This window comes from Larus michahellis, chromosome 2 (assembly GCF_964199755.1).
Source record: "Larus michahellis chromosome 2, bLarMic1.1, whole genome shotgun sequence".
Classification (NCBI taxonomy): Eukaryota; Metazoa; Chordata; class Aves; order Charadriiformes; family Laridae; genus Larus; species Larus michahellis.
Window position 1 is genome coordinate 49630221 of NC_133897.1, and position 26008 is coordinate 49656228.

The window sequence follows — 26008 nt, forward strand, 5'->3', positions numbered from 1 at the left end:
GCCGCCGCCGCCACCACAGCCTTGCCCCCCCCGCCCGCTGCCTCTTTCCTACACTGCCGCTCTCTGTCTCCCTCCGCCCTGGGAGCCGGGCACTATTTCTCCTCCCCCTGCCCTGTGCGCTGGGTGCCTGTGGAATGCTGCGCGCTGGGCCCGGCCGCGGCGGCAGGATACAGCCGAGCCCGGCGCTCACTATAAGAACCTCCTTGTGAGCGACGCCATTTTAAGCCTCTCGCTCGGTTCGGCGGCAGGAGCGGCAGCAGCGCTCGGAGCAAGGAGGGGGGAATCACTAACACTGCCGCCCCGTACCGTCGCCACCTGGGAGGCAGCGGCGGGGGCACCGCCGTCAGTGAAGAGCTGAGCGAGGAGGAGGAAGGAGACGGCGGCGGCAGCAGCAGCGGGGGAACAAGGAAGGAAAGACGGACCGGACCGGGATCGCCCGGGCGGCAGCAGCAGCAGCCGGAGCCTGGGGGGACCCTGTGCTCTCGCCTCCCTGCGACGTTAGTGCCACTTTTCTCCGGTGGGAACTTAAGGCGAGCCCGGGCCGGCACCACCCCCGCCCCCCTCCCTCAGGCGGCCACCGGTGCCCCGGGGCGGGCGGGAGCGGGCGCTGCGTCCCGCGGCCGTTGGGGGGGTCCAGGGTGTGCCCGGCGGCGAGGCGGGAAGGACGGGGCGGGCGAGGGACGCTGCCTGGGTGGGAGTGGGGGTGGGAAGGGAGCGGGGGTGGGGGAAGCAGGAAAGGAGGAGAGGGCTCGTGTTTTGGGAGGTCCGGACAGCTGCCTGGCTGCAGGAGGCGGCAGCTGCAGCTCCCGAGGTGTCTCTTGGGAAGCGGGTCCCAGGGCGAGGGGGTGGTTGCTGGGGGTCTGCGGGAGGGGGCGAGTCGCGGCCGCCCGGGTCTCTGCCCCCGCCTGCCTTGGCAGCCGAGGCCAGGGTACTTCCATGCCCCCCCCCCTCTTTTTTTTTTAAGGGGGGGGGGGGGGTGGTGGGAGGGTACTAACTCGCCGGTGGGCTGCAGACCACCGTCGGTGGTAGGAGGGGGAAGAGAGCAGGGGACGGGTTCATTTGTACCGAATGTAATTAACTAATCACGGTCACCGCAGTCAGCGGGAGATAACTAATCTGTTGCCTTGTGGGTTTTCGGTCTTAGTTGCATGCCTATGTGCTGGAGAGGTTGTGCTGCTTCTGGGTGTCACCGAAATGAAGCTCCCCGGAGCTGGGAGCAATCAAATTAAGTTTTTAACACCCACGTTACCGGAGTCTTGTAGCGAATGACTTCGGCGGTGTGGGGGCTCGCATGCTGCAAGGGGAAGCGCCTGCCGCTTTCTATGGCGGACTGGGGGGGGAACGGACGGCGACTGCAGCCTCTCAAACTAACTGAGGTGTGTGAAGCAACTTGCTGTTACTCCCAGTAAGAAACAGGGCACTTGTTTCTGATTTCCCGTGGAACAGGGAGCTCCAGATACGTGTTTTCCCGAAAAGCTTAGTTCAGCTCTCTTTCATGCTTGATCAGTTGCTCCTGGGGCAGCGAGGTTTCTTAAATCTGGCAAAACCTTAAATTCTTCCCTAGCCAAAACTTGACTTAGGACACTGTGCTAATTCTTTCTGAATTTCTTCTCAAAAACCTCTACTGAAGATTATCCCTTTTGGTAAGAAAGGGCAGGCCGTGAAGGTACTATGGGCAACTTGTGACTTTAGGAATTGCAGTGTTGATCTTTGCAATCAGCTCCTTCTTGATCTCTTTCTCATGGAGCAGCCATTGTTCTGACACTCTGTATATTCCAGACATCTGTGGTTCTCCCATCCCCCAAAGTATGCAAGTGGTGAATGGAAAGAGGCTGGGCTGGTATGCTGAGGTCGATGGAAGGAAATCAAGGAGGGGTTTTAGTAAAACAGGATCTTTATGTGCTGATACTACATAGTAAAGGCAAAGATGAGAAAACTACCTGAAAGAGTATAGGGGTTTTCTTGATGTTAAGTTCAGACATACCAGAGAGCAACTTACCAATTATGATTTTGCTTCTGAATGACAAAAAGGTACTACTGCAAGGCTTTAAAACAGCGCAAAGTGCAAAACTTACTGGTGTTTATTGGGCCAAGTTATAATGTGAATTTCAGTAGCTGACAGTCCAGGAACCTAATGTTAATCTCACACTTTTAATAAAAATGTGCTGACAGCTGCAGGTATGTGGCTACTGTGTCAATTGTCTAATGGCTGGTATGGTTAAAAATGAGGCTATTTGGGTGTTCAGACAAGGCTTTAAGGCTCTTTAAATTCAGCATAAAATTCATATCAAGTGTCTTGCTGTTCTGGGGTTGTTCTAAAGAAATGTCATATTTGCTTGGCTGTTAGTTCAGATATTTTCTATTTAGGTTTAAACTGATATGCGTGGGAATGTTCATGTTGGTCTGTGGCCCATCATTTCAAAGAGTCTAGGGGAGAAATAAGTAAAAACATGTTGATGGAAAGGACAATGCAATGCACAATAGCTTCTAAAAGCAAGGATTTAATACAAAGTAAAGCTTGATTGAAAAAGTCAGTTCTTCAAATGTTGCGTTACAGCCTGAGTAAACCAAGCTTCCTTTTTCGTGCCTAAGCAATAAATAGCCTGGGCTTATTGCTTGATGTGTAGTCTACTATGAACTCTAGCATTTTGCTATGACTAGGTGGTGTGTCAGTAACTGGCTTATCAAATCTTGGACATGAAGCCTGGTTGCCCTTCAGATGGACAGTGGAAGGGATTAAATGGATGGTGGTCTTTCCTGACTTAACATCAGCAAAAACTCAAGTTTAACTCTTCAGAACCCAATACTTCAGAAAATTAATTATTTTTTGTAAAGACAACAAGTTAGTACTAGTGGCCTTCTAAACTGATTTTTCAGTATTTTGAGGTGTAGAAGCCGAAGCAGCAAGAATGGGGCAGGAAACATGGCTATTGTAAGCTTCAGTCAGTCTGAATGTGCAGTTGGAAACTCCTGGATAAGGGTGTTTCTGCAAAATATTGTTTAGTAGGCAGACTAGTGTGCAAATACAGCAGTAATCGGAATCACTCATGTTAATTCATAGATAAAGCTGGTAACGCAGGGGTTGTAGTGATCACGCAGTTGCTTGCAGCAAAACTTGTTCTGTGACTCTGGTAGACTGCATACCGTAGCAGGAAAATCAGGACTGACGTTACTTATCTTGAACATCGAACTTCATGAAGCCTGATAAAACTTTGTGAGAAACTGTGCGGGCTCTTGGGTCCTCACTGCGCACATTTGCCGGCTCTGAGCCCCCTGCCTTGCTGGATGACTGTGCAGTAACATAGAAATGGCACTACCTTAACTTTGCAAAATTGTGCAGACTCCTTGGCAGTAAGTATTGCATAGGACTTTTCTTGTCTCTCTAGATAAAATGATTATCCTGATCAGATGGGCAGGGCAGTATTGCTGAGTTAAGCATTGGAAGACTTGTTTTGGGGGTGCTTTGATGTCATGCACCAACTGAATTGGTTAGGCTTGCCAACGTAAGGTGGCCTGGCAGTGGTTAACTTTTAATATAGATTTCTGGCACTTGATTCCAAGGTAAAACTTACTGTAGTCTGTGATCAGGCCTTAGTCCAAGAAGGTAATGTCTTAATATCCTAGTGTTGTGTGGCCTGTGTTGCCTCTTGTGAGAAGAAAGGAGCCAATAAAGTTTCTTGTGCTGGTAGGTAACTTGGAGTGGAAAGGAAGGAACTAATCACAACCTTATTCTGGCATTTCTGTGTGTATGGAACACCACCTTAATAAGGGTGAGCAGGTGAAAGGCGTACCTGTAGCTTAACCTGCCTACCCTTTTGAATCGGTTAACTCTGATTTCGTGTGAAAGCTAATGTGTCTTGTGCTTTTGTTGCTTTGTGAAGTATGGGTGCAGATGTTGCTTTACAGCTTTCATTACAGAAAAACTTTTTGTTAATGCTCCAAGTTGCTCTAGGAAACAATGTACACTGGCTGGATTAGTGTTGCAGAATAAAGTACTTGGTCTGTTACTTAATACTAAGTCAACTTTGGAGCCTTGTTTATGGAATAAATTAATTCACTTAGAGGTTGAAAGAGTTAATCTAGTATTCTAGGTTGCTGCTTTTAAAAAGGTAGTATGAGCTAGCTGGAAATCACTGGGGTTGGCAAATGCACAATGTGCACTGTAAGTATATTTGCTGGAACTAGCATTTCTGGGCTGACTTACTGTGCTAAATAGACTTGTATAAATTGGAGAAGTTTGCCAACTCTGCAGCAATTGTAGCAAGTAGTTCTGTCTTGTCCTGGCAACAATTCAGGTGCCCTCCAGTGGCCAGAAATCTTAACATCCTAAAGGTGCTGATAAATGCTGTTGCATTGTCAGTTTGCCTTAATTAAAAGTGAGTTGAAGAAACATCTTCTAGTGTCAGACTTCATTAGCATGTTTGTTGCTTAAGCAGTACTTTTTGGAGTATTGGTAAGTCTATACTGTAAATACATAGCTATTCTGACAAACAAGGAAAGGCAGCCACTTTCAGATCCATAAGTATTTCATTAGTGTCAGTGCAATTATGACTAATCACTCTGGTTTCTTAAACCATGGAGATTAATGTTTTAACATCCAAGTTCAGGGCTGGCTACATGGTTGCAGCCTAAGAAGAAACTAGATTATGGTTAGATACTTACTGGTTTGGAAGGGAGTTTGTTTCTTAAATCGTCACTCCATTCCAGCGGAAATGAAGGTTTTTAAGCTCTACACAGACTGCAGGAAAGGATAGTTCTGTAATACAGTGGCTGTCAACCTTCTCGTTAGTGATGTACGTGATCATGATAAATTAAATGACTGTAGAACCATTAAGTATCTTTTTGACACTCAAAACTAAGTGGGCAGGAAGTTTGAGGGCTGGCAGTGGTTTGTTGCTGAACTTTATTAGTGTTAAATGCAATGTGGTATAATATTAGTCTAAATTCTCATAGATTAAATGGTTGTGATGGCAGCTTTTTATGTGGCTAGGTAAGACTAAAGAACAATGTTTCATCCTGGCTACTGACATCTCTACTATAGACATCTTACTCAGTGAAAGTAGAGGCACATGGACCCAAAACTGTAAATTGGTGCAAGTTGATAGGTGAGTAATGCTCGTGAACTAAGCCTTAGACAGAAACACTAGCTTATTCCTAACTGAGAAAGGCAGGTCTACGTATAATGTAGATACCTAGCTGTGTCCTGCAAATAAGAGGTGGTAACTTTCTAAGCCGTGGTAATAAAACTGCAGCCATGAAGAGATACTCAAATGCAATGAATGCTGTGTGAAACCCTAATTTGCTTGCTGGTGACCAAAAGATCTCAAAGTAAATCCGTTGCTGAACAGAAGTGGCTTAGTAACTGTTTTGAGGTTACTTGCATGAGGCGGTGGTGCTTAGTTGGTCAAAACAATTAAGGCATGAGTAATTGGGTTGATAATCTTGTTATGAACTTAATGCAAGTTCATAAACTTGAAACTGTCATACCAGTCCTTTAATACTGAGCTGCAAACTGCTGTCAAAGGGTTGATATGTACATTATGTGGGGAAGATTATTACTTTTGCTCTTAAGCTGAATGTGTAACACCTGATTAGTAGTTGAAGCAGTTCCTCACTTCTCATCTTAAATGTTAAGATTATCATCAGCCCCTCTCTTGGACAGTGAAGAAGGATTTGTAGGTACTTGGACCCAATCTTACCTATTAATAAAATGATAGATTTTGCTAGTGTTGCAGTATACTTGCCAGTGAAAAGCTCTCTTAAACCATTACTTTCAAACATGATAATTTCTCTGGCAGCCTGAGCACAGCTGCTGCTTTATAGCTCATGGAAACAACCAGAGATTTTTATAGAGGACAAATAAACACCCAGTGCAGAAAGTGTAGCTCTCTTTGAGAAGATCACTTTATTTTCTTTGCAGATCTTATTAGAAGCTGCTGGTATACTTGCCCATGATTTTGAATATAAAGGATTGTGTTGATAGACCTCTTGCAACTCCTGATTGTTTCTCTAGGTAAAGGTCAAAATAACTGCTGGTGGATCCAAGCACTGTAACGTCTCAGAAGTGACAAGATCCAGTGCGGTGAGATTTCAGATGCTCCGGTATAAGTATGCTTATAAGTGGCAAAGAGTATGGGACTATGCGAAAAGGTGTGATCTTTACATTGCATAGTATGCCCAGACATGTAACTGGCAGCCTTAGGCTCTGTCCAGCATCAAACAAAATTCTGTAGGGTACACTGACAGTTGTAAGAAATTATGGTGGTAGGTAACTGTTGCCAAGTATCTTTTGGCATCTCTAGGTGTCCTATTGATATATAATTTCCACTCGAGTTTCTCTAAAATGTCTGTCCTAAAGAGTAAAAGTACTGTGCATCAAAGGTATTAGAGAAACTTTATATGATATTGCCAGCTTCATTTTTAGGTAGGCTTCCTGGCAGGTTCTGAAGTTTGAAAGTTTATCTCCTAGAATGATTGTGCAGATCAGAGCCCAGGTGAACTTTATTACTTTTCTAGTAACTTAGCTGATGTGCTTGTTCTGAATTCTCCTCCAGGTTCTCATCGTTTTATAGATTAGTTATCTGAAGTATTTATTGGCTGACCACGGCTCTCGGACCAATGTTAACTGTTGCTTTATTGAAACTTCTAATGGGTTGCTTTTAAAAGGGTACTTAAACCTTAGTACCTGTGAAGACCCTGACTAATTGCACAAGCTGTTAGTGTAGAAATGCTGTGTTAGTTGCTCAGAATGCTGTGTTTCAGTGACATTCAATGCCCGAAGCTAAAAGACATCCTATCTAGCAGTGAAAACTCACGAAGTTTCTGATAAATCTTGTTACCTGAACTTTTGGTCAGTGGCTAAAGTTGCTCTTCGGTGATCGATTGCTGCTTGGATAATAGGTAGTTTCATTCTGTACTTAGAGTGAGCAAAGCAAAATGTGGATCTTGTTACACTTACATTATAGTGTCAACCACACTTGAAACTTAATGAGTTGTCACAGTTGATCATTTGGCAAGCTGGCTAGGAAGTGTGATTCTTTGCTAGCCTGCTGTCCTTTTTGGGAGGAAGAGGAAAGTAAAACAGGTGAGTGTCCTGGAGCAGCAGAGCACTCCTAGTGCTCCAGTTCTAATGGAAGTGAAGTGTGGTAGAATAAACTTTACAGCCTTTCCCTCCTCTCTGCCATGTCTGCCTATGGCTGCCTGGATTCAAAGATGAACCTCACTTTCTGTCCTTGTAACCTGAGTCTTTCCTTCACTAGACATTTTTTTTGAGAAATAAATTCACTTTTAATACAGCTAACCCAGTGTTTAAGTCTAGTCAAGATTACCAGATGCCTGCACTTGGTTCCATTAAGCAGTTGTAATCAAATTTCTTAAGAAAAGTCTAGTAAAAGCAGAAATATTTGCATGCTGTTTGGTTTAGGTAATGAGCCTGTGAATAGAAACTCTACTCTGTGCTCTTAATTGCTCTTAGATTGCTGAGATGACTGAAAAGAGACAGGCATAACACTTTATTTTGTGATGTGGCATCAAATGAACTCTTATAAAACAAAACTTATAAAAGTTAGTGTAGGGAGGCTGCTTTGCATTCCTGTTATGGAAAGGAATTTTTAGATAATTTCTAAGGCAGGATACCAAGGCTGAAAAATCAGAAAAATTGATGTAACAGCAAACTGGGATTCCTGATGGGGGCGGGGGAGTCGAAATGAAGCAGCAAAAAACAGTGGCTGAAAGCAGAGGTAACTTGTGGTGAGTGTTGGCAGATCTGTGTGTGTGCTGTCAAATACCCCTCTTCCACTTTAATTCTGTGGATTATCTAAAGCAGTTTGTTGCCTCTTTCAGCATGTATTAAGGATATTTAAAGCTTGGAAGTTAGAACCTGCTAATCTTTGAGAAAGGTCAGTTAAGCATTTAGGTTTCTTAATTTCCTAATATTTGATAGGAGGAACAAACTTTCAGGTGCTACTATTAAGAGATTCTAAAGAACAGCTAAGACTGTATATTCTGGGTTCAGAGTCAAACTTACTGTGATCTGATTAGCGAAATCTAAAATAGAACTTACTGTTGTTCGCAAGGCATCTTCTACCTTTCTGAAGACGTGAGTAGAATGCATTGTATTCTAGGTTGGATAAATTTGATCTGGATGGATTACATAGGATACTGAGTTTATCAGAGAGTTTATCACTTAGTGGTTGGAGGGAACAATGTTAAACAAATGTTGCTTGAGGAAATGACCAGAGCAGTTTTGTCATGAGTTAAAGTTTATGAAAGAGTTTGTTCTGTTGCAGTCTAGGATCAGTAAGCTGGATTTCAGTGTGGGTGTGTGCTGTGGCATGCTGGGTAAGATTCCTGTCACTATTGGTAGCTCTTAGTTTTCAGTAGAACTGAAATAGTTGAGGTTGCTACTTCTTAGCACAACTTAATACAGTAATGCTGCTCTGGCTCTTGCTGTGACATATCTTCTGAGGTGGTAGGGAAGGCTACAGATGACTGTTTCTATCTTCTAACCTGAAAGAAGATAGAAATGTTTTAGAGTTGGGAAAACAGAAGCTTGTGTCTTGCCTGGTTTTTTGTATGGTTTGACTTGTTTGCTTTTGGTGTTACATATTCTGTAAGTTACTTCCATTTACTCAGGATATCTTCAGATGGCCTATGACAAGATTTTCTTTTTTTATCCAGTAAGTTTTATATTCTGATTCCTGGTATAGATAATAAGGTAAACCTCTATAGTCTCCAGAAATATTTAAGTGGTCTATTTCTTTGTTTAATGTGATAACTTACAGTCCTAAATCATTATTTGAGAGAAAATAGTTTCATAATAGTTCTTGTCCATCCAGGTCCTTAAATTGTTGATGTAAGGAAAGATTTGAAAAATTTCTTAATCCAGAAGTCACTACTGGTGAGTGACTAATTTGATAATAGTCAAGGCCTTCTAATGCCTGTATATAACTTTAACTTCAAAATAATCTTCACTCACTGAATACAGCTGTTCCTTACAGAGTTGACAAAGTGACTGAGGACTACAAATGCTGCTACTTCAGACAGAATGTGGGAATGCTGTTTAGTACTTGTTTTGTGGATATGGAATGTATTTAAGGAAAACTGTTGTATTTAATCTTATGTGGTACCTTTGTACAAGAAAGATTAATTTTTTTTAAAAATACAAGTCTTCAGAGTGAAACTCAAGCATGTTACCTGTTCCTACTTTAAAATAAAGTATATTCTGTTCATTGTGTAGAAAAATTGTAAACTCCAGTTGTCATTCCTACAGTAAGCTTCTAAAATCCCTTAACACACACAACACTGAACTTGTACTTTCAGGACTTCTTACTAATTTTGTAGAAGCATCTGTTACATGAAGGGCCTCCAAAATTACCTACAAAGCATGCTTTACCCCAGAGCTCCATAGAAGCCAGATAAAAATCCTCAGTTAAGTTTTGTTTAGAATATCTGTGAGGATATGGGAGAAGAGGACTTGATCCACGTTTGGGTAAGAAATAATTAGAAGTTTAAAACAGAGTTGTGGTAAAAATTCTTGAACTTGTTTACCCTTCAAAAAACTAAAGCTTTCTAAATTAAGACCTACAAGGCAAATGACAACGGTTTTAACTTCTGACATTATCACCTCCCTCCTTAATCCACAACTGGAACTGTCTAACTTAGAAACAATGCAAATACCCTGCATCATTACAAGTACTGTCCTTGTTTTCATTGGTGGATACGCAATCTGTGGCTTCCTGTTAATCAGTTCAGTGCTATTCCTAAAGAATATTAAAGCAACTATCTCAGTTGGCTTGTGTCTTCATAAGACTAAAAGCAGTAGAAGTAGCCTTACTTGTGGCAGGAGTGCTTATAGCTCTGGGGTAGGTTAGACCAAACACTGCTTAAGGAGACAGGTCAGCCACTCATGCCTGAAAGAGCTTATACACCCTGGAAGCTTCTGTGATGTTTCCACTATCAGTATTGTCTTTCTTAAAAGATTTCTCCCCACCATCGCCCTCCTTCCTTTTCTAGAAAACAGAATAGTAACTTCCAGGATAAGATTGAATGTATTTCCCATATCTCCACTTGAAAACTAAGGCTAATTAGGAAGTTTCTGATATATTTCTGTTCTTGGGTCATAGAACTGAGTGCTGTGGTTATCAGGTGCTATTAGTTGTGGAACTGATGTTGGCTGTGTATTTTGGCTACTGACTCTTTGTAAAGCAGATACACAGCAATGTTATGGGCAGGCAGCTGCCTGAAACAAGACCAGTTATAAAATTAGACCCAAAGAATGCTTCCAGTAACACCTTGGTAGTGGTTGCAATAACTTTAGAGCACTTGAAGAAAAACTATTTTTCAGTACTTGTATGTAGATCATCAATGTTTTTAACTGCTGTAACTGTCAAAAGAAGATTAAGATCTGCCTGTTCTATGTAAGAAAACATGTCATTCAGCACTGATGGTTAAAGTGCAGTTGCTGTCCTAGATGAGACATAGAGAAACATATGAAAACATGGTCAGTAGACATATTCCCTTTAAATAGATCATGGTGACTGCACGTGTCAGCCTTCACTTCTCATACAAGATTTAGTCGCATACTGCTCTCAAACAAAAGATTTCTGGAAGACGTGCAAAGTTTTTAAGTTTGACTTATTTTATGAAGGGAAGAGGGACTGTTTATCAGATCAGTCAGGTGTAATCTGAATCAATCTTAATGAAGAGATTCTATTAAGATTAAGGTAGTAACCTTGAAAGAAGATGGATGCATTTTTATTTAATACAAGCAGCAAATATGAGCTGTTTCATAGGCTAACAAAATGGCTTAGCTGACAATGAAAATGGGTTTATCTTAGACAAACTGCAGCAGAGGTGCAAATGTGCTGTAGTCTTGATATACCAGGCAGGTAAATATCGTGCTGATATTCACCTCCTCCCCAGCCAGGCTATTCTCACAGTTCTTGTCCTCTGTAAGACAGAGCAGAAGTAAACAATTCAGTATTCCCTGTGTCTAAGGGAGTTTTAACATCTTTAGAAAGAGAATCATCTAGGTTTTAGTGAAGCTGTTCAGAAATATTGTTGAGATTTCAGAAATGCTGTAGGTTTGTTGACTTCCTTGGCATGTGCCTAACTCTTTTCCACAATCAGAAGTTAATACCTAATTTTTTTTATTACTGTCAAAATACTCCTCCTCTTCTATTCCTTTGAAAACCAAGAAATTTTAATTACTTTCTGTATTAACTTCAAATTATTAGCTCATAAGCCTGCTAAGCTTGCAGAACCGTTTTTCTCAGTTTTTCAGAATTCAAATGCGAGTTTGGGACTGATGGCACACAACACAGTCTAGTGCAATGTCTTGCATTGCTCTTCGTATGAGGAATTTAATATGTATTTTAAAAAACGCAGCCTCTGTTTAAACCTAAAGCTGCTGCTGCTTGCTAAACAAGTGGATAGTGTCATAGGGGAGGAGGAGGTTTTTAAGAAGTGAGCAGTCCCATAAGTCCTGGCAGCACATTCATATGAACTTCTGTATAACATGATGTTTATCAACATTCAAACCTGAATTCTGAGTACCAGGTAGCCTTTAAAAATAGTGAGGCTTCCAGACGCTTGAAGTTATGCTAAAGTTTGTCCTCCTGTCTCTTTGTTAAGATCTGTATGACTGACCTTGACAATGTAATGTCGCTAGTCATATGTCCTCCAGTAAATTTGAATAGGAGTTCAATTTAAAGGGAGCTGGTATATAGTTCATGGTTGAAGACTACAATTATCCTAGCAGAGTTTGGTGGTTGTTTTTTTTATTTTTCTTTTGTTTCCATTCCCCCACCACCTCACCCCCACCTGGCATGCATTGATCCAGTTTCTGTTAGGGAAATGAACACCACAAACATCTCTACCTAGTTGTAGCAGTTAACCTTGTCAGTTACACACAGGAAGACAAGCCAGCAGCTTGTCTGGGCTCAAGTTTACTCCCTTGTAAAACGAGAAGAGAATGGGAAGGAAAATATGGGCGAACATCCAGTTACAGAAACCCTAAAACCAAACAGAATGTACCCCTGTTTCTTGGCTGCAGTTAATTTTGAACTCTTAGGATTAAAACCAATTTCCTGATCTAAATAAAAAAATGCTACGTGGAATTTCTGGGGGGTTACAGGTGAATGAAACGCAGATTAGGATGTTAGAAACTTTCAGGTGCACCTCACGGGCTGACTTAAGGTCAGCATTTCAAAGACAAAATATCTGACTGATAGTGCAGTTCTGAACACTTCATTCAGTGTTATTCATTCCTATTTTGTACGTGTTCTTCAACTTTGTTTTGGAATAGTGTTTTAGTTCAGTGGTGAGTCTGGTCTTTTTGATTGTACCAAATGGTACAGCTGATCTCTTCAGGCTGCTGAAATTGAAATAACTATTTCAGAGTGCAGTTGCTGTAGGCCAGCTGCCTTTATTCATGCATAATTTAATAGTGGAAGGAAATTATAAACGTCGTTGCCAAGCCCCTCCCCATTGCATATTTGAATCTGAGGTGGTAGTAGCTATCTCAAAGCATAGTCAATACTCTTGGCTGGTGAATCTACCAGTATGTTAACTTCCAAACTAGCTTGGTGATCATTTTTATTAGCAACCTCCTGATAGGAGGAGGCAAGAAAGGTTGTAATAAAAATAGATCTTCTTTTGTACTAAGCATATTGCGAATCACAGCAGTTAGATCTTGCCTATTTTTCTGTTGCAAATGTTACATCTGATTTACAGTGAGGATTAGGGGGAAAATTTGCAAAAATGCAAATTTTACTTTTAGTGCTATTCAACTTTCTGTTTGGAAGGTGTTAGTGGGGCTGACAAAGTCATGCATAAGACCTGCAGGGAGCGATCGAGCTTTTGTATAGGCACTTCCTCCAACTTAGCTACTCAGAGGAATTTTTGCATTAATGGTGGACTGACAGCATGACGTAGTTTTTCCTTCCCCTTACCACTGCTACTCCCAAACTCCTAACAGCACGTTGGGAGAGTGCAGTGTTCAAGGGACTGGAAAAACATGGCTGTACTGTGAGTGCAGACTGAGGAGTAGATTGGACTGGCCAGTCTCTTCCAGGCTGTGAAGTAGGACTGGTTTAGGGACCTAAGTGTTTCCACCTGCATAGCAGGGTTCTTACTGTATGCTGTGTTATGTCTTAAATCAGCTCAATGCTGCTTTGCTGCAGATGCAGACCTACTGTCCATTTTAAAAGCGCCGGGGAACGGTTGCTGCCAAAAGTTGTGGGAGTGCGGAGTCAGGACAAACAGCACTGGCATTTGCAAAGCGAAGTAACAAGTTTGCTCAGGAGCTGCTGGAGTATCCTGCAGCTGGCTCAGAGACAATGAAATACAAGCTTGCCTCAGAGTTGCCCATCCTATTCAGTGAGACTCTTGAAACTGCAGGCCTGTCTTCTGTTTAATTATGATTTTCTAAAAGCTGCTCCTGAAGGAAACTCTTAAACAGGAAAATCAGTCTTTACACAAATACAGGGTCAAATGGACTTTGTTCTCCTGACACAGTACTGCAAACCTGTCCTTTAAAGAGATTAGTGGCTTGCCTTTACTTCATTGTCTAGGAATGTTTTGATCAGCATAGCTCTAACACCTAACAGCACACTGAAAGCTGATTGCTGGAAGAGATGGTTTTGCTCACTGCACTAGTTACCACTACAAATGTTTCTGCTTGGCTAGCTCCCAGAATAGGCTGTCACCAGCTCTGTGTCTGTGCTGAAAACAGCGTTGGACTGCGGGGGGAAGGGGAGCAAATGAAATAAAAGTATGACAGCTTGAGTGACCCGTTGTGGAGCTGTAGCCTCAAGTTTCTCTTTTGGAGTTAGCGAAGAGATGGATACAGATTTATGGTACAAATACTTCCGTACTGCTTAGTGATATCAAATGGAGGTACATACTGAAGATTTTGATAGGGCGTTTGATTGTATTTCAGCCTCCTGCCCCCAATTATCTTGGTTTTCTCCCCCTCAAAAAGAAGACAGTTTGGTGATTTAGTGTGAGCAACTAAAGGAGAACATTTGTTTATAAGTTCATTTTCAGTTTAGCGTCAAGTAAGAGTATTTTGTGTAACAAGAAACTTTTCTTCTTGTGGTACAGGAAAGGAATAAAGGAGGAGGCTCAATTATAACTCTTCAGTCTTTGTACCAGTGAAATAACAGATGCTTGCATTAAATGGTCATTTCAGCTTTTCCTGTTGTAGCTCTGTATCAAACAGTTTTGCTAGTATCTTAAGAGTAGTTGTCTTTGAGAGAAATGAGGAAGTCTGATGTTTAGCCCTTGTCTTTGTGGCATGTCCAAGCTGTGGAATTTAATGTCTGGGCTTCATCTCTTGCAAGGATAGAGAAGTAAAAAATGGCTCTATCATGGTCAGTCTTCAGTTCTTTTTCTTTTGCAGTTTAAGAGGAGAATATATATCTTACATATAGTCTGCCAGAAAAAATCTGGGTGATACATCTCATTCTTTAGTGTCTCCGTCCATGGGGGTTTGCTAATTAGTATTTGAATATACTCACTGTAGTAATGAAATGGCAAGATGTGTGAAGTCTTAGTTTGCAATTCTAGTGTTCTAATACAAAATTCTGTCTTACTAGCTCTGATTGGTGTTTAAGAAGTTCTAACCTTGCTCTTTTTTAGGGTCTCTGAAAGGCAGCAAGAAAGAGTTCTGGGAGCACAACAAGGAACATGGCAACCCAAGGTATATACTGCATCACAGTTCCTGTTATTAGAATCCTTCAGTTCTAATAAGGAACAGTTAAATTGGCTCCTTACTCCCCTTTTTTAACTTGTTAAAGTCACTTGGATTGAATAATGTCTGCTCTGCTACAGTGATTAATAACTTACAACTGGAACTCAAACCTGCAAATACGTTTGTCATCGTAAGCATTTTGGGTCCCTTAAGTACAGTCAAGTACCTGATCATAGTATGTGGAAAAAGACTAAGATGGTCACAATAGCAGTGATTGCCCTGTCTGATATTCGGGCTTATAGACGTCTGCACTGGTTCGACTTAAAGCCTCCATTTAAAACTGCTCTCTCGCTTCCAGTGCTACCTCTGCTGGATTGAGATAGTTGTTTATAACGCTTTATTTTCATTTAAAATCTGTGTCATCTCTTGAAGGATTAATACATGCTGGAGTAATTGAACTAAACTTAATTGTTCAACAATGATTTCTTACAGCTGACTTGATGGAGTTGGATATGGCAATGGAGCCAGACAGAAAAGCAGCAGTCAGTCATTGGCAGCAACAATCATATCTGGACTCTGGTATCCATTCCGGTGCCACAACAACTGCTCCCTCCTTGAGTGGCAAGGGAAATCCTGAAGAGGAAGATGTGGACACGACACAAGTCTTGTATGAGTGGGAGCAGGGATTCTCTCAGTCCTTCACCCAGGAGCAAGTTGCTGGTAAGGCCTTTTCTATTACACTGGTTTGCTTAGACATGCAGCTTAACAATACAGAAACCTAAATACTGAATTATTACCAATCTAGAAGATGGTCTTTTTATTCTTAGTTTGAGGTAATGATTTACCTTGTTTTTCAGATATTGATGGCCAGTATGCAATGACTAGGGCTCAGAGAGTGCGTGCAGCTATGTTCCCTGAAACGCTGGATGAAGGAATGCAAATCCCATCCACGCAATTTGATGCTGCTCATCCAACTAATGTGCAACGCCTGGCTGAGCCATCCCAGATGTTAAAACATGCTGTTGTTAATTTGATAAACTACCAAGATGATGCTGAACTTGCAACTCGTGCAATCCCAGAACTGACCAAACTGTTGAATGATGAGGACCAGGTCAGCATTTTCTCTCCCTCGGTGTAACTTGCTTGTGGGGCTTCTTCAGCGACCTTAAAACTAAAACTTTTCTTCAAATGTTTTTGTAGGTGGTGGTGAACAAGGCTGCAGTTATGGTTCATCAGTTATCCAAAAAGGAAGCATCTCGCCATGCTATTATGAGATCTCCTCAAATGGTATCTGCTATTGTACGTACCATGCAAAATACAAACGATGTGGAAACAGCCCGTTGTACTGCAGGTACACTACACAATCTCTCACATCACCGTGAAGGCTTGTTGGCAATCTTCAAATCAGGAGGCATCCCTGCTTTGGTTAAAATGCTTGGGTATGTGGACTACTAAGACAGTACTTCTGTTTTTTTTCAGTTGCTACTGGTAGGTGCAGGTATTCATGAGGTTTTTTCCTTCCTTAGGTCCCCAGTGGACTCTGTGCTGTTCTATGCCATTACAACTCTTCACAATCTCCTGTTACATCAGGAAGGAGCCAAAATGGCTGTCCGTCTTGCTGGTGGGCTGCAGAAAATGGTTGCCTTGCTCAACAAGACGAATGTCAAATTCTTGGCCATCACAACGGACTGCCTTCAGATTTTAGCGTATGGCAATCAAGAGAGTAAGGTAAGTGCCTCTGCTCTTAAAGCACTTAAAATGAGCAAGCTTGCTATGAATGGCCTAACAGCTCCTCTGTACTGATCTTCTTATTATGAATCTTCAGCCATGTTGGGCTTTTGCCAGTCAGTCCTGACCTTGTAAGGGGTGAGGGACGCAGGAGTTATTTTGCGGAAATGCAGTCATGCTTATAGCGAGACTGCAAAACTTATTGACCTGACCAGCAGATGTGAACAGTTTTTTAGAGATCTGTAACCTATGGTGGGTGTAAGTCAGCAACAATTACTTCCTGCTGACAAGCACAAGAACTGACAGATAAATGTTATTTTTGCTGTCTTTCAGCTGATTATTCTGGCAAGTGGTGGACCCCAGGCGCTAGTAAATATAATGAGGACCTATACTTACGAGAAACTATTGTGGACCACAAGTAGGGTGCTGAAGGTGTTGTCAGTCTGCTCCAGCAACAAACCTGCTATTGTTGAAGCTGGTAAGTACCTTGTACCCATGATAATTTACAAAGCTATATGGTACTGCAGGATCGGTACGTTTCACACAAGAGCAGAAGCTGCCAGCATAAAAAATAGCACTTGGATTGGTCCTTCAGTCCATAACTAGTTTTGGAGGCCTTTAGTATACAGAAGTATAAAAGTCAGACTGTTTTGTGTAAGTCTTCTATGTTGTTAGCTGGATAGCTTAGTGCCTGAGCATTGTCAGAATGGTCCCCTTAGAATATGCATACATTTAGAAGGTCTCCAGTGTCACAAAAAGAATCTCAGGGTTTTCTTCTATGTGATGAAAAGGTTAGGGCCTAGCCATAAATGCCACGAAAGAGCCAGAAGCTTGTGAGATACACATTCAGACTTTAAGGAAGAGAAGGACCTGACTGTTTACCAGATGAGCATCTGAGTAATGGTGTCAAATCTGTACCATCTTCTAGGTGGGATGCAAGCTTTGGGACTCCACCTCACAGATCCAAGCCAGCGTCTTGTCCAGAACTGTCTCTGGACTCTGAGAAATCTGTCAGATGCTGCAACAAAGCAGGTAAATGGTTTTTCTAAGGGATCAGGGTCAAAAGTCAACATAGTGGAAGAGGAGAGACAAATTTTTCTTCCTTCTTTTTCTGCAGGAGGGAATGGAAGGCCTTCTAGGAACTCTTGTTCAGCTTTTAGGATCAGATGATATTAATGTTGTGACTTGTGCTGCTGGCATCCTTTCTAACCTTACTTGCAACAATTACAAGAACAAGATGATGGTGTGCCAGGTTGGTGGCATTGAGGCTCTTGTGCGCACAGTTCTTCGGGCTGGAGACAGGGAAGACATCACAGAACCTGCTATTTGTGCGCTCCGTCACCTCACCAGCAGACATCAAGAAGCTGAGATGGCTCAAAATGCAGTACGTCTCCATTATGGACTCCCAGTGGTGGTTAAACTGTTGCACCCACCATCACACTGGCCTTTGATCAAGGTAAATAATCCTTCACAGCTTTCAGGGTTGAAAACTCCTGCTTTTTTAAATGTAACTTTAACTGTGAAAAGTTGTTTCCAAAGTGTTGGGGAATGTAACTTGTCTGATGGGAAAGTTGCTTCAATTGGGCAACCTGGCTCGCCATCTCCTAGTGATTAAAGCATTTGGGATCAACTGATGGGAAAAAAATAAAAAAGGGAACCTCTAACAGCAAGCGCACCCCCCCCATGCTCTTTTATTTCCCACTTCCTTTCTTAACTGTAGGCTACTGTTGGTTTGATCCGCAATCTTGCTCTCTGTCCTGCAAACCACGCCCCGCTGCGTGAACAAGGTGCTATTCCAAGGCTAGTTCAGTTGCTGGTTAGAGCACATCAAGATACCCAGCGACGTACTTCTATGGGTGGGACACAACAGCAGTTTGTGGTAAGTGTCCACCACTAACTAAAGTTCCGTCCGTTCCGTAAAACTTGTCCCTAAAACTCCTCATTTATCAGTGTGCCTCAGTCATGTGTTGTTTGGTCTACATAGCTGTTGTCTTATCATTGTCTCTAATTCATATTATTATTCTCTTGGCATGCTCGTAATTCTATCTCAGCAGGCCTGAAGCTGTTCTTTAAATAAGTAACTAAATAATAATGCCTAAATCTTGGTTCTGATTTTACTTAGACCATTTAATTCTGAATGCTGTAGATAATAGAAATACGGGTTTTTCTTATTTTGGCAAGGCAAGTATTCTCTACCAGGAAACCAGAAGCACCTCATCCCTCAGAAGTACAGGTTTAAGAATGCTCTCTCAGCTTATTTTCAAGGGTGCTTAGAGCTGGAAAAATAGTGAGGAGTTATACGGGCTCTGTACTTGTTACCTGTTTAGGTGCCAGGTCGGTGTGGCAAGATTGGTCTTGATTTTTTTTTGCCCGTTAAATGCATTAATGAAGGGAAGGTTGCCTCAGCATGGGCAAATGGAAGCAATACCTACTAGTACAGATGTGTAATTAATACTTGCAGAGGCAGGAAGGGGCCTCTTCATTACTTGTGACCACTGTTTCAAACTTAGTAAACTGCCAAGCTAATTGTTCTTGGGGAAGAAAAGCCAGCGTTGTCAGACATGAAGTTTATAATGAACTGAAATAAAAATGAGAACACTGGGAGGAGTTCCACTGAGATGCTTCTCTTACTGAATGTAGGTGGCTAAACTGGGCCAGCTCCTAGCAGGGATGCTAAGTTTGAAGGCCAGCAGTAGATAGAGGGTGTGCGCAGGGACAAGTTTTAGTTGATTTGTTGACAGGGTGATCAGGTTTTTGACAGTCATTTTAGAAGATAGCACACAATATCTCAACTTCAAACAATGCCTTTTTTTCCCTTAACTAGGAGGGTGTGCGTATGGAAGAAATTGTCGAGGGCTGCACTGGAGCCCTGCATATTCTTGCACGCGATGTTCATAATCGAATCGTAATCAGGGGTCTAAATACCATTCCACTATTTGTGCAGGTAAGTAAGAGCTCAAGACAATGCTATAGTACGTACTAGAAAAACGAGTAAAATGGCTCTTACGCTTCCTTGGTAGAACTGCTAAGTCAGATTGTGCCGAAGAGCTCGTTTCAAGCTGAAGAGCTGAAGAAACCCTTGTGTTTTGGTTGCAGTTGTTGTACTCTCCCATTGAGAACATCCAGAGAGTAGCTGCAGGTGTACTTTGTGAACTGGCTCAAGACAAGGAAGCCGCTGAAGCAATTGAGGCTGAAGGTGCAACTGCCCCTTTAACAGAACTGCTTCATTCTAGGAATGAGGGTGTTGGTAAGTGAACTTAAAAGATAGGTTTCACATTTGTGTTAGAAAAGTTGCTAGAAGACTCGATCTCTACTAAAATCACTCTTCCTTTCGATAGCAACATACGCAGCTGCAGTGTTGTTCAGAATGTCTGAGGACAAACCACAAGACTATAAGAAGCGACTTTCGGTTGAATTGACAAGCTCTCTGTTCCGGACTGAGCCGATGGCTTGGAACGAGGTGAGTTATGTCTTTGTATTCATGGTTCCTCGGGGAAACCTTGCTTCCAAGTCCTCTCTCCTTCCAGTATGAAGTGTAGAAGCCATCAGTGATCTGGCCCAGCTTTACACATGGCTGTACCTTTTTCACTCGCTCCACATGTTCAGGTTCAGTGAACCTGTGGCAAGCGGCCTTAGAGCTGCTTCTTCCCTTGCAGATCGGAAGAGTCCATTCTCTACTGCTGTTAAAGTTTATTATTCTTATTATGCTCAGTGGCGTGCAAAGCTGTATAGAAGAACTTTGCACATAATGAACTCTGAGTGCAAAAATTGAGTGATATGAGGGAAGCATAAGCATAAAGCATATCCTGTGAGCCTTCTATTGGGCAAATGATGTAGGACTAGTAATCTTGGGGAGGGGATGCAACTTCTGTTCTCCTTAGAATTGAGCATTCAGACTTGTGTATGTTTGCAGGCTTGATTATCTCACATTCCCGTTTTTCATGCTTAAAGGGACACACAGTGAATGGCGACTGAAAACAAGCTGTGCACTTGGAGTATGGGGAAGGTTTCACTAAGTCTGTCTTCCCCTAGATTCTTAAGATTCCGAAGCCCAGCTTGTCTTACCTTGTATGTATTTACTAAGTAAAGGACAGTAGCCCTTGACTTGTAGTATTTCAGTGCTCAGTCTTCTGTTTTCCTAAAATCTGTATCTACCACAATAATGTGGGAAAAAAGCTAAAATGGAATATCTCTTTGAAGTTGGAGTTACGTGATTACACTACAGACTGGCCAATTACTTCTGTAATTGGACAAACTGGGGGAGGTCCCTTCAGAACTCTTAAACGCTCTATTGCTGGCTCAGGAGTCTCTGAACAGCTGACTTGCAGGAGCTGTGCAGGTGTACCTGAGGAGGAGAGTGTTCCTAGTGCCCCATCTTTACCGGTCCCAAACAGAACCCTCCTTCCAGTGATCTGTGGATTCCTCTGCCTAAATCTGGCTGTTACATATTGGATGCAGATGCTTGGCTAAAAAGGCATTTCATGTTCGCAGAAGTACCATGCTGCAGTGCTCGCTGCAGAAGAGCTGCTAAACAGGGAACTGGGGCAAGCTTCAAAACTTTTTAAACTCACTCAGAATTACTAGTGCTGGCCCAAAGACCTGACATTAAAACTGTTTTGTAATTTTTTGTGTACATCCAGACAGCGGATCTCGGACTTGATATTGGTGCCCAGGGAGAACCTCTTGGATACCGCCCAGATGGTACGTCTCCTCCGTTCCCCTTGACTAAACTTAGGTTGGACGAAGTCAAGTCATAGATTTTAAAGGAGAACTGCAAATGAGTGAAGAGTGAATTACTCTTCGGCAAGGTATTGCAAATGGACAGGCAGATGGGGAACTGCCAGTTCAAATAACCAGTTTCTGCAACCCCACTGGCAGCACTGAAATGGGAGCTGTATGAACGTGCAAAACTGGTGTCTCTTGTCTGAGTCTTGTGGGAGAATCTCCCGCTGAGCTGTTGTTTCCAGAAATCTTTTAAATCCTTTACAAATGAACTTGACAATTCCAATAGTGCAGTTTTTCTTTAAAACAAAAGCTGGTATTGAATGTATTAGTCTGTAAGTGTCTATAGACTTGAACGCAAGCCTCTCCCTCAGGATTCTAAGCTATTTTTGACTAGTCTTTCAGAAGCAAGTCTACAGTCTTGGAGCCTCGTTTTGCTGCAGTATTGTTGAATTTTAGTACTGTTGATTGTGCAGACTAATGGCTTGGCTGGAATCTGCTCGTGCTTCTGACTGCAGTGTGCTTTGTCTGCAGAATCGTACTGGAAGGCTGTTCTGAACAATGGAATAGCCATTAAGGGCAGGCAACAGATTGTTTTGAACTTGGCTGAACTAGAAAAAAAATTAGATGGCTACAAAGATCTTCTCACACACTGATACTTGCAGCTTCTGATGCATCTAACATCTGTTAACATTATGCTTTTTTTCCCTCTGCCACCTTTAACTTTCTTAGATCCTAGCTACCGTTCTTTCCACTCTGGCGGATACGGTCAGGATGCCTTGGGTATGGACCCTATGATGGAACATGAAATGGGTGGCCACCACCCTGGTGCTGACTACCCAGTTGATGGTCTGCCAGATCTTGGCCATGCCCAGGACCTTATGGATGGGCTGCCTCCAGGTGACAGTAATCAGTTGGCCTGGTTCGATACTGACCTGTAAATCATCCTTTAGGTAAGAAGCTCCAACCTTGAATTTAAAAACAAAACAAAAAGAGAAAAACAGATGACTGGACTGAGGACTTGGTTGGCAGGGAGGGATTGGCTCAGTTGGGTCCCGGTGTGCCAGAATACCAAATAAACGCTCTGGAAACACACGATCAGTACACTCCAAACTGACTTCTGCCGTGAAGCGTGGAAGTAATTAACTGTAATGTCTTGTGCACTGGCTTCATGCAGTCTTAATGTGTGAAAACAGCCCTTTACTCAGGAATGCTGACACCTGTTTTTTTTCTCTTTGCAGCTGTATCATCTGAATGAACTTGCATTGATTGGCCTGTAGAGTTGCTGAGAGGGCTCGAGGGGTGGGCTAGTATCTCAGAAAGTGCCTGACACACTAACCAAGCTGAGTTTCCTATGGGAACAATTGAAGTAAACTTTTTGTTCTGGTCCTTTTTGGTCGAGGAGTAATAATACAAATGGATTTTGGGAGTGATTCAAGAAACGAAGAATGCACAAGAATGAATTGCAAGATGGAATTTATCAAACCCTAGCCTTGCTTGTTAAAAATTTATTATTTTTTTTAAATCTCTGTAATGGTACTGACCTTGCTTGCTTTGGAAGTAGCCTTTCTTTTCGCAGTAATTGTCGTTAGTTTTTTTTAAAGTCTCTCGTAGTATTAAGTTATAGTGAATATGCTACAGCAGTTTCTAATTTTTAAGGATTGAGTAAAGGTGTAGAACACTAATTCATAATCGCTCTAACTGTATTCTGAATAAAGTGTAACATTGTGTAGCCTTTTTGTATAAAAAACTAGACAAATAGAAATGGTCCAATTAGTTTCCTTTTTAATATGCTTAAAATAAGCAGGTGGATCTATTTCATGTTTTTGATCAAAAACTTTATCTGGGATATGTCTGGGTAGGGGCCAGTAAGAACTGTTTATTTGGAACCTTGTATTGGACAGTTTACCAGTTGCCTTTTATCCCAAAGTTATTGTAGCCTGCTGTGATACAGACGCTTCATGAGAAAAATGCAGTTATAAAATGGTTCAAAATTAAAGTAAACTTTTAATTCGCTCTGTGTCAAATTATTTCAGATCATAAAGTATATTGGTGTGTGGCGTGCTTTAGGCTGGGCTGGCCAGTAAACGAGTGACAGATGCTGTCTTTACAAGTTACCTGAAAATTGTCCTGGAATTGCACAACAACTTCAGTACTTCACAGGAGGAAGCCGAGAACCCGTTACCTCTGTTGTACCCCTAAGGAATAGTTACCTCTGATACTGGAATAGCAGCAGAAAGTGAGAACTGCCCGTTGCTCAGCTCTCTTCAGGTGTGCACTGTCATTAGGGGCAGAGGAAGTTCTTTTCCTTACAAACTCTCAGCTGGTTCAGTAGCTTAAACCCATTTTCACATGTCCTTAGTCTTCAGTCACTGTGTGAGATATGAGCTGTGTGCACTTGCCTTCTCTCGAGACAGCACCTGTGTAGTCGGAAGCAGAGAGAGCAGTTCTTAAACTGCTGGCTCATTCCCAGACGGCACATCTGCACAGTGCAGCTGCCACCAGCCTCGGCCCAGAGCACACGCTCCCCAGCGGTTCTACTTCAGTGTGGTGGTTCGCCGGCAGAAGATCAGAGAGGGTCTTGGCTGCAAAGGATCCTGGCTCAAGTTGGGATCCCAAGGTGATGAGAGCTGAACGAAACTACAAAACAGACTGTGCCCCCCGCCTTCACTTGCAGAGCGAAGGCACTGCGACCGCAGAGGGGCATGTCTCGCCCAGTGATTCAGCTTTGTTCCTCTCAGCCACGCTTCACTAGAAGACAATTCCTATAAAACACTTTACCAAGTAATAGCCACCAGCTAGCTTTTTCCCATTTCTGTAACTCCAGCTCCAATTCCAGCTGTTAAGCTATGAAAAAGAGAAAGTGATGTTTATAGTAATGTAAGAAAACAATTCCTGCAAAACGTAAGAGTTTACTGAGGGGTGTTGTCTTGCCTCCACATACTCTGGAGAACTGGGCTGTCCAAGAGCAGGCTTGTAGCAGCAATTCTCAGTAAGGGACCGGCCTTTGCCAGGGGTGGGAGCACCATGCTGGTGCCGCTGTGAAAGATGAACATTAAGAAGAAGCGGTCGTAGTACCAGACTTAGCCACGCTGTGCTCGCTGAGGGCACATGGGGAGAAGAATAATTTAGTTCTTTACACACTAGCATCTGCTGGCTCAAGAGGATGCTTACCAGTTTTTACTGGGGATAAATGACAAACTGCCAGGCTCATGGTCTCACCTATTTTTAACAAGGCGCTCCAGCCGGGAGCGTTGGCAGCTGGGAACGACACTCCACCGATGCGGCCGAAGCTGTGCAGTGCTGGGCAACAGAGGGACACGGTGTCTCACGTAAAAAGCCCATTCTCCTGGGTAAAAAAACCTGATAAAATCTATCGCGCATCCATGCCATCTACGCACAGAGCCGCTAACATGATCGCAGGGGTTTGTTTTGGTCGTGTGAGATGAAGAATATTGTTTTTCTTGATTAAAAAAAAAATATTTTCTAGTGTCTGTCATAGGCACGAGGTGACCCCTTAAGATGAACAGCCAAAGCATTCACCTGCTCAAACAGATAAATGAAAATTTCTAACCGCAGTTTAAAATAGTGAAACACTTTATGTCTATACTGTGAAATAACTACACTATTTAATTTACAGTTTTCAAACTCCAGCTGCCAAATACTTAACCTACATCACATAATGCCAGCAAGGTAAAGTAGTAACCAAGACTTCATCCTTACAATGGTTTAAAAAACAAACAAACCACCCCCCCCAAAACCAGTTTCCCTCCCTTCCCAAAGTCACACACGTGCCCATACACAGCGGCGACTCGGCTTGCTAAATTAGTTATGTCTGCTCTGCTCGTTTGAAGATGTCCGTTCCTGCGGGACTGAGGTGCTGAGCAGCATCCACAAGGTTTCCGTTCGGGTAGGCCGGTCAAAACTGTTTCACTTGGTACTCTTGATATTTCCACGTCCCACCCTCCTCAGAATTTCAAATGCCAAGGAAGCAACAGCAACATCAGCATGAGAGCTAGGAATTAGAAACAGTAATGCCCATTAGACATTCTCAGGGGAAAACTTTTCATTCAGATCCCACATTTGCCTTTATCGATGCTGGAAAATTCTTAATAGCCATTAAGTGCACCGCATACCCTGCTTTTCTGTTAAGCAGCAACATGCAACTAGCAATGCAGCCCTGTAGCAAACCTTGTGTAAAAATGAATTTTAGCTCCAATTCACAGTAACTGCTACCTCCACCTCCTCTGCTACAAGAATACCGTGCTCCCCCATGACTCTACACACAGGCACGCTCTCACCTTGACAGAAAAATGTGTTTTCACACATACAGCCCTCTTAACACCATGCTGCTCCATGCAGGGAGGCTGTTCCACCCAAGGTGTTGCCCGCCCCCTGGCAAGGAGGACCGACTGCCCCACCACACACAGCTCCACAGGTTTGAGATTGAATAGTAGGATCAAGGGGTAACGGTTTTAAACTGAAAGAGGGGAGATTTAGGTTAGGTATCAGGAAGAAATTCTTTCCTGTGAGGGTGGTGAGGCACTGGAACAGGTTGCCCAGAGAAGCTGTGGATGCCCCATCCCTGGAGGTGTTCAAGGCCAGGCTGGATGGGGCTTTGAGCAGCCTGGTCTAGTGGGAGGTGTCCCTGCCCAGGGCAGGGGGGTTGGAACGAGATCTTTAAGGTCCCTTCCAACCCAAACCATTCCATGATTCTATCTTCCGGTTTGCTTCCTCACCTGCATTTTTATTATATGTATTTTGCCTAATTTTTTCCTTCTGGAAACACATGTTTTTTCTAGAACAGAGGCTCTAACGCACTACTGCTAGTCCACGGAAACAAGACAGGTTGTTTTTTTTTTT

General features: G+C 42.6%; 2 protein-coding genes across 10 annotated transcripts in view; one reads left to right on the forward strand and one right to left on the reverse strand.

Annotated features, from left to right (window-relative positions):
* Nucleotides 1–23161, forward strand: CTNNB1 (catenin beta 1). 3 transcript variants are annotated; one of them, XM_074575255.1, is made up of 16 exons: nucleotides 1–497; nucleotides 14644–14704; nucleotides 15188–15415; nucleotides 15553–15806; nucleotides 15896–16134; nucleotides 16222–16423; nucleotides 16757–16901; nucleotides 17352–17455; nucleotides 17541–17879; nucleotides 18144–18302; nucleotides 19248–19367; nucleotides 19520–19670; nucleotides 19762–19883; nucleotides 21064–21124; nucleotides 21878–22098; nucleotides 22387–23161. In XM_074575255.1, the coding sequence occupies exons 2-15, from the start codon at nucleotides 14692–14694 to the stop codon at nucleotides 22084–22086; spliced, it is 2346 nt and encodes a 781-aa protein (XP_074431356.1). In that variant the 5' UTR covers nucleotides 1–497; nucleotides 14644–14691; the 3' UTR covers nucleotides 22087–22098; nucleotides 22387–23161. The 3 variants fall into 3 exon arrangements, with proteins under 3 accessions (XP_074431356.1, XP_074431359.1, XP_074431357.1); XM_074575256.1 differs by having other exon boundaries at nucleotides 115–517; XM_074575258.1 differs by lacking the exon at nucleotides 21878–22098 and having other exon boundaries at nucleotides 112–497.
* The window catches only part of ULK4 (unc-51 like kinase 4), a 248934-nt gene continuing 246058 nt past the window's right edge, over nucleotides 23133–26008 (reverse strand). For all 7 annotated transcript variants that reach the window (XM_074575248.1, XM_074575250.1, XM_074575252.1 and 4 more), the window contains one exon: nucleotides 23133–25160. In XM_074575248.1, coding sequence (XP_074431349.1) covers nucleotides 25076–25160 — 85 coding nt within the window. In that variant the 3' untranslated portion in view covers nucleotides 23133–25075. The remainder of the gene's footprint in view (nucleotides 25161–26008) is intronic.

Coding starts and splice junctions, on each gene's coding strand:
- CTNNB1 (XM_074575255.1), top strand. Junction 15,416..15,552: donor CACCCAGGAGCAAGTTGCTG/GTAAGGCCTTTT, acceptor CTTGTTTTTCAG/ATATTGATGGCCAGTATGCA. Junction 17,880..18,143: donor CACACTGGCCTTTGATCAAG/GTAAATAATCCT, acceptor TCTTAACTGTAG/GCTACTGTTGGTTTGATCCG.